At 35.0% G+C, this 8,410-nt stretch overlaps 1 protein-coding gene across 1 annotated transcript; it reads left to right on the forward strand.

Annotated features, from left to right (window-relative positions):
* The first annotated feature begins 2,750 nt into the window (after window positions 1–2,750).
* On the forward strand, window positions 2,751–6,278 carry LOC143898525 (uncharacterized). The gene has a single exon (XM_077408086.1). The coding sequence runs from the start codon at window positions 2,751–2,753 to the stop codon at window positions 6,276–6,278; it is 3,528 nt and encodes a 1,175-aa protein (XP_077264212.1).
* Window positions 6,279–8,410: the final 2,132 nt, after the last annotated feature.

The following is an 8,410-nucleotide window of genomic DNA, read 5'->3' on the forward strand; positions in this document are numbered from 1 at the left end:
ATGTGAAACTTGCAACCTATGAAGTTTACTACAGATTGAATTTTTGATCGATTGAAATTAAATTAGCGCCAAACAGCTGTGCTTTTATGACATGCTTTTGACATGTTATTGCTAATTTCGTATTGACGTAAAGTATTATAAAAAATATTATAAAAAAGAAATAAAGGATTAAGAGAAGCATTCAACACGACTTATTCGTAAGTATATACAATTATATTAATATATATATATATATATATATATATATATATATATATATATATATATATATATATATATATATATATATATATATATATATACACTATATATATATATATATATATATATATATATATATATATATATACACACTAAAAAAGTTGCTGATATTATAAAATGCGTTTTGTTTACAGTTTTATCGTGATAGTAAGAGAAACGTGGAACAGATTTTTGGAAAAAGTGCAAACACTTTCCTCAAGCAGTCCCCGATTTATTAGAGTTCTTTCTCGTATTATTAAAAACTTAACATACTGGAAAACATTCTGCACCTCATTTATCCTGCGATTATCCTGCGAGCATTCTGTGCATCTTTCATCGAGCAGTTTCCGAAAAATTTTATTTTCCTAGACGTAAGTTTCTTAAAAATAAAAATTATCTCTGCGAATTTCGGTTTCCTTTTACATTCGAATTGAGGATAAAAAACGAAATACTTTTATTATATATATATATATATATATATATATATATATATATATATATAATAAAAGTATTTCGTTTTATATATATATAATACGGTAAAAACTTTATACTACCGCGAAAAATTTGGAAAGATTCAACGAATTAGTTAAGATTGAAATTTAAAAATGCCGAGAAAATCGAGAGAAAATTACTTTAAGAACCGACGAAAATCAAAGAAACAGCTTGAGAGGAACAAAAGTGATAAGAAAAGGAATGCTAAGTCATCAACTGAAAGATCACGCGAACATAGGAAACGTCAAAAGGAGAGTGCTAAGTCATCAACTGAAAGATCACGCGAACATAGGAAACGTAAAAAGTCATTTCGCCAAGATGAATTTAAGCAGAGTTCGACTCAAAAGGAAATTGATATATCTATTTCGAATTTAGACCCACAACCTTCTACTTCAAATTTTCAAAAAGAGTCTAATAATCCAGAACAGATGGAGATTGATGTCAATGAATCACAAGAGTATATTAGGCCAGAAAATTATCATGAAATTTATATCCAGGCAACTAATGAATTTGAAAAATTGTTTTTGAGGAACGATTTTGGACACGTATGTGATGTGTGTGACCGGATATGGTATAAACAAGATTTATCTAAAGTTTATCAGAAACATATAGATATTCTAGAACGAGACTTCAGCGAGGAGCATGATCGTATAAAAGACTTTAAAATTTGTTCAACATGTAGACAGTCATTGTCATCAGGGAAAATTCCTACGCTGAGCAAATCAAATGGCTATAAATATCCAGATCATCCGCCAAATTTACCGCCGTTGGATCCAATTACAGAGCGTCTCATATCACCAAGACTACCGTTTATGCAAATACGTCGACTACGATACGAAAGCGGTACCTATAAAATAATAGGACAGGTGATTAATGTTCCGGTAGAAGTCGATAACATGGTTAAGCAGTTACCACGACAACTTGACGATGATTACGTAATTAATGTGAATATAAAAAAACATATTATACATAAATCGTCGTATTTGAGTGGACAAGTTAAGAAACGAACTGTTAAAGAATGGCTACGTTACATGGTAACAACACCTTTGTATAAACAATACAAAATTTGTTCTAATGAACGTGATATGAATATCGATAATGTACATCGACCAAGTACGAGTAAAGCATGTGACAGCGGGAATGATGACGACACAATAGAAATAATTGATAGTGATAATGATAAAGAATTATTGCTGGGACATCAACATACAATGCTATGGAACGAAAGTAAATATTTAGACATTGCACCAGGACAAAACAAAATGCCATTAAGTGTCATTTACGATATGTATGCAGAAGAATTATCATTTCCTGCAATATATTACGGTCATCCAAGAATTTATAAAGAGGGTATCAGAGCAACAACATTCAGCATGGCCAATAGCGAAATTAGACGAAGAGACAGACGCGGTGTGACTCCACAGCATATACTTTATATGGCTGTAAAAATTTTACGATTGAGAGTAAAGGAGGGATTGCATTCAACTTTTAAAGTTCATGCCGCTGCAGAGAACATTACTCGACGAATGATCGAAGATAAAACATTCATCGATGAGTGCGTTGAGAAAAATCTCGCATTTCTGAAGTCAATACCTAATTCAATGCAATATTGGAATACACGTAAAAAAGATTTGTTTGCTATGATTAGACAAATTGGCAAACCAACAATGTTTCTGACAATTAGTGCTAATGAGATACGTTGGCCTCACCTTCTTAAGATACTGTATAAATTAAGTAGAGAAGGTAACGGTGTTGAACTTAATGACCCAATGAATGAATTACGAGCGTTACAACGAGCTAGTCTTGTAAATGAAGATCCTGTAACATGCTGCATATATTTTAATAAAATTGTCAATGTAATTATGCGCATTATATCATCCCAAAAGCTGTATAATCCTTTTGGAAAGTATCGAGTTGTGGACTTCTTTAAACGTATAGAGTTTCAAAATCGAGGGAGTCCACACGCTCACATCTTGGTATGGTTAGATAACGATCCAAAAGAAGTTATATCAGAGAATATGCCCAAAACCATCCAACTTATTACAGACTTGTGTTCAGTGTCAGCCACAGATTTGCAAGAAACATACGCTAATCAAGTGCACAAACATACGTTCACATGTTATAAAAAAAATGATAATAAGTGTCGCTTCAATATACCATATTGGCCTATGGATCGAATACGTATCTTGCTACCCATTACTAAAAACGATGGTCGCAGAGATGCGTTGAAAAAGAGAGCTATCAAATTAAATCAAAAACTGAACGAGAAATCTTACAATACACTCGATGAGTTTCTGGAAGATAACAAGATAACAATGAAATACTACTTGGATGTGATCAGAGCTTCAATACGCAAAGCAACAGTTATTTATAAAAGAAACATGAACGAATTGTGGACAAACACTTTCAATCCATGGATAGCTAATGTGCTTAACTCAAACATGGACTTGCAGTTCATTATTGATGAATACTCGTGCGCAGCATACGTTGTGGAGTATGTGAATAAGAGCAATCGTGGAGTGAGTAATCTGCATAAACAACTAATTGAATTACAGACAGAACATCCCGATCAAGATTTTATTGGATTAATGAAGAAAGTGTGCATCAATTTATTGAATACAGTAGAAATGTCTTGCCAGGAGGCAGCTTGGTACTTGTTGAGACAATCCATGTCTGAAGCAAGTAGAGAGGTGATCTTCGTTCCTACTATGTGGGCAAGCGAACGTGTAAAATCATACAAGAAGAAGAAACAGATGGATATGGAAGAGTTAGACGATGATTCGACAGACGTCTGGACTTTGAATGTGTTACAAAAGTACGAACAACGACCGAGGCAATTGGAGGATATTTGTTTGGCAGACTTTGCTGCATGGTATGTAATAAAAAACAATAATAAAGATTATAGAAGGAGACAACATGCTAGAATCCTGCGCTACAGCAATTATGACATGGCTGAAAAAATGTCAGAATACAAACGAGAAATGGTTACGTTGTTCGTTCCATTTAGATGTGAGCACATTGAAATTACTGATCATATGAAGTATCTACAGCTGTTCGACGAACACCGTGAAGCTATTATGAGAAAGTTTGAAGAATATCAACAGGTTGACATAAATAAATATATCGAAGAGTATAATAGATTATTTGAGGGTCTACAGGAAGAGTGTGATGAGATTGACGCAAGACAAGAGCTTGGTGTACAAACGATGGCCACTACCGATGCCAATAACGATGACATTAACAACATTAATTTTGGGAATTTGACGGCAGTTGTGCGACAGCGCACTAACGTTTTGACAACAGAGGAGTTTTGTGAGAAGATGCGCATGACCAATCCAGAACAACGAGACTTCCTGCTTACCTTGCTGAATGCATTGATAAATGGAGACAAAAACGTGCAAGTGTTTTTTACTGGTGTCGCAGGTAGTGGAAAAACATTCACTCTAAACTTGGCTAAAGAAGTGACAAATAGATTTGCTCAAACACATACTACAAGAACCAATGCGTACGTGGCATGTGCTTCAACAGGTAAAGCAGCAGTAGCGATAGGAGGAACGACCGTTCATTCTGCTTTTAGGATAGCAATATCAAGACGAATTAACGCAGGATTGAATAGAGAGACAATACAAACGTATCGCAACGCATTTGCGGGTGTCAGAGTTGTGATCATTGACGAAGTGAGCATGATAGGTGCCGACATACTTGATAAGATACACAGTAGAATGTGCGACATCACGGGAAACTTTGATGATTCATTCGGCGGAATGAATGTCATCTTCTGTGGTGATCTTAGACAACTTCCACCTGTAAATGCTACACCAATATTTAAACCATTAAGAAATTCTCTAAACAGTGCTGCTCTTTGGCAATCGCTTAACTTCTATGCATTAACAAAAGTAATGAGACAAAGCGATGTAGTCTTTTCCACAATACTTACCAAGATCGGTAACGGAGAAAGATTGAAAGATGATGAGACAAAGTTGTTGGAGAGTCGTTTCAGAACAGTGGAATGGTGTAACGAACATGTTCCAGGGGCCATACGCCTCTACCATCGCAATTGCGAGGTTGAGAAATATAATGTTGAAGTAATAGAATCGACGTATATTAGCGAATGCAATGACATAATTCAAGGTTATTGTAGCGACCAAGAGTTGGATAGTGCAAAGAAGAAGCTGTACAAATTGAGTGTCACTGAGTGCGGTGGATTGCCATACATGTTAAAACTATGCGTAAACAAGCCGTTTATGGTAAACAGTAATATTGACGTAGAAGATGGAATAGTGAATGGCGCAATTGGTGAAATAAAATATTTGGAATACGACGAAGAAGACGAGACGAAACTCAACAGAGTGTGGCTTAAATTTGAAAATAATGACATTGGAGCGAAGTTGAGAATAAAATCTAGACCGTTGGTTGTCAGCAAATCAGGAGTGTTGTCTAATGAGTGGACTCCAATAACAAAGAGACATGCAACCATCTCCATTACAACAAAAATTAAATGTAAACGAATACAATTTCCGTTGTCACCGGCATGCGCAATGACTATCCACAAATCACAAGGAGGTACATTTAACGAAATCATTTACAATTATCACAAGAGTCAAGATCAACAGCTCGTGTATGTCGCTCTGTCGCGAGTTACATCTATCAACGGATTGTATCTGACGAACAATACAAACGATTATAAATTTTACCATTATAAAGAGAATAACTCGCCAAAGATAATAGACCTCAGGAACGAATTGCAACGTTTGGGAAACTATAAACTCACAACTGTTTGCGAGAAAGCTAAACAATTTTTGTGTAATGCTATTAATTCAATAATGAGCTATAATGTTCAGAGTTTGAGAGCACACAGTGCTGATTTAGAAAGAGACACTATTTTACAGAATATCAATTTGCTAGCTTTGAATGAAACCTGGTTGAACAATGATGAACGATTGAACATTGAAGGTTTCAAATGGATAACCCAGTTTAAACGTAAAGATGTGAGAGCAGGTGGGGTTGCAATATACGAAAAAAACGAAGCCGAAACGATGGCAAGGCCTCACAGACTAATGAAAGGTGATGGCGAAAATGAATTACGATTGGCGGATGCAGACAAATACGGAGACATATGCGCAGTACAGGCGAAAATTGACAATAAAAAATGTTTAGTAATGTCTGTTTACATAAATCCAAACACCTCAATGGAGAACATAATAGATTTCATTTCACGAAATTTACTTGCTTATAGCCCAAATGTTTGTAAATTAGGTTCAATATTAGAAAAGAAAGATTACAATGATACACCCATCATACTAGCTGGTGATTTTAATTTGGACGTATCCAAGCGTGAGAACGAAAAGTTCTTAGAGTTGATGCGAAACAAATTTGGTTTACATTTCTTATCAAACAAAGAATCTACAACAATGGGAGGATCTTGTATTGACATGGTGTTCACGAGACATGTAGATAACTTAAGTTGCTATAGATATATTTCTTACTTCTCTTATCACAAGCCAATAATAGCAATAACTACTAAAAACAATGATAATACGCATTGAAATTCTACTAATATTAATTTAGAATCAGCATTAATATCAATTTAAAAAATAATATATTTGAAACATTTTGTTTAGAGTTTTCGTGCATGTAACGCGGAGAGCCGACTTGTAGTTAACATTGCAATGGAGAAAATTAAAATTGATAGATTGCGTAAAGATTGTTTTTTGCATGGACAATTATATGTAGGATTATCAAGAACAGGAAATACAGAAAATAAATTTATATTAATATCAGAGAGTAAGAAAACACATACATTCGACAGAAATGCATTCTGCGATTGGCTTATACCGAGGGTGGGGGCCGGGGGAGGTTTTTAGCCGGTGCAAGCCCGGCATAACCCTAGGGACCGGCCTTAGGGTATGCATTAGGCATTTTCCTCCTCCAACGAAAAAAAAAAAAAAAAAAAAAAGGCCCAATATCTCAAAATTTACGGATATTAAAAAATTCACGTTGAAAAATTAAAACTTTGTAAAAATAAAAATATATATATTTAAATTAAAAATTATTATTAAACTGAGAGTAAAAAAATTAAACAAGCACAGTAACAACTGTGCCGCAAACACGTAGAACTACGTCTAATGCACAGTAACAACTGTGCCGCAAACACGTAGAACTATGTCTACTGTCATTATAGGACATATCTAACTGAAACTATGTCTACTAGAACTATGTCTACTGTCACTATTATTTCGCGAAAGACAGTTGACGTAGCCCTACGTCTACTTTCACTCGCTGAATACTTTACCCTGAAATAGTGACAGTTGACGTAGTTCTACGTTGTTGTTGTGCGGCACCTTTGTTACTGTTTCAGTTAGATATGTCCTATAATGACAGTAGACATAGTTCTACGTGTTTGCGGCACAGTTGTTATTTTTACGTGTCCTTTGATTCCTGGAATCTCAATGTCGTGTGCAAGAAGATTTAAAATATGTGCGGAGCATCCATAAGTAATAATGTCAGGCATGCCAAGTTCTTCACACGTTGCCAATTGTTTTCTCATTTTACGCGCATATTTGCTGCATTGTCAGTTACAAAGCTTCTCACTATGCAACCATGTTTTTGGCAACTTTTGATTGAAAGTACTGCCAAATTTAGCAAATACTCCGCGGTATGGCTATTACCTTCAGTATCAATAGTATCGCACAAATGCACAGTTTCCTCAATGATATCTGTCGCTGCTATGCACACTTATTGAATCATTGTGAATATTACTCCATCCATCCTGAGCCATACATATAGTTTTTCCATTTAAACAGTCTTTTATTTTTGCCAACTCTGAATCAAATACTTCATTTAATAGTTTGTTTGCGATTTGACGTCTTAAAGGCGATTTATATCCAAGATGCAACAAGTTTATTAATTTTATGAATTCTGGGTGTTCTACATGTCTGAAAGCCGAGTTTGTAGCGTAAATAAATCTAGTTATTTGTATGTCAAACTTTTTCTTATCTGCAATTGATGTTCTAACAATAAATGATTCCATATCTCTTGACCTCAATTTAGACTTTGTTAGCGTAGATATTGTAGATCTTGATGTTGATGATGAAGCATGTGCGACTGTATCTAACGCTGACGTATCTGTCGCTGTAAACAAAATATTCAAAACTGTCAGTCAAAAGTCAAAAAAAAGTCAAAAGTAAGGCTTTTCTGCCACCGATATCTCGCTCGCCTCGCTCGTCAATCCGCCTGCTATCAAGTTGCAATAATTTTCTACAGACTTCTATATGTTCCGCTAGACAACTCAGATGTAAAGGTACGTTGCTGTGCGTTGCGTGTAGCCGGAAACGCAGCGCTTTCCAATAGAGATGTCGTCAAAGGTCGCGTTCAGCAGACCAAGCCGCTGAGTAGCAGTCGAACGTGATTGGCTCTTACTTTTAGAACCAACCAATCAACGCAGAGTGTTGATAAGACGAACTCAACAGTTGTGTCTGCTGAACGTGGCCAAAGTCGTCAAACATCAAAGCTATCAAGTGTTTTTTTTTGCTTGTTTAAAACATGTTTTTTTTGTTTAAAACATGTTTTTTTTATACCTTAGTTTAAAACACAAATAAAATATAAAACATTGTTTTAAACAAAAAAACAATGTTTTTTGTTTAAAATAAAAAAAACATGTTTTTTGCCAACCCTGAAT

This window comes from Temnothorax americanus, unplaced genomic scaffold (assembly GCF_048541705.1).
Source record: "Temnothorax americanus isolate GAGA-0224 unplaced genomic scaffold, ASM4854170v1 Scaffold232, whole genome shotgun sequence".
Taxonomy (NCBI): Eukaryota; Metazoa; Arthropoda; class Insecta; order Hymenoptera; family Formicidae; genus Temnothorax; species Temnothorax americanus.

Coding starts and splice junctions, on each gene's coding strand:
- LOC143898525 (XM_077408086.1), top strand. CDS start 2,751: ATGCCCAAAACCATCCAACTTATTACAGACTTGTGTTCAGTGTCAGCC.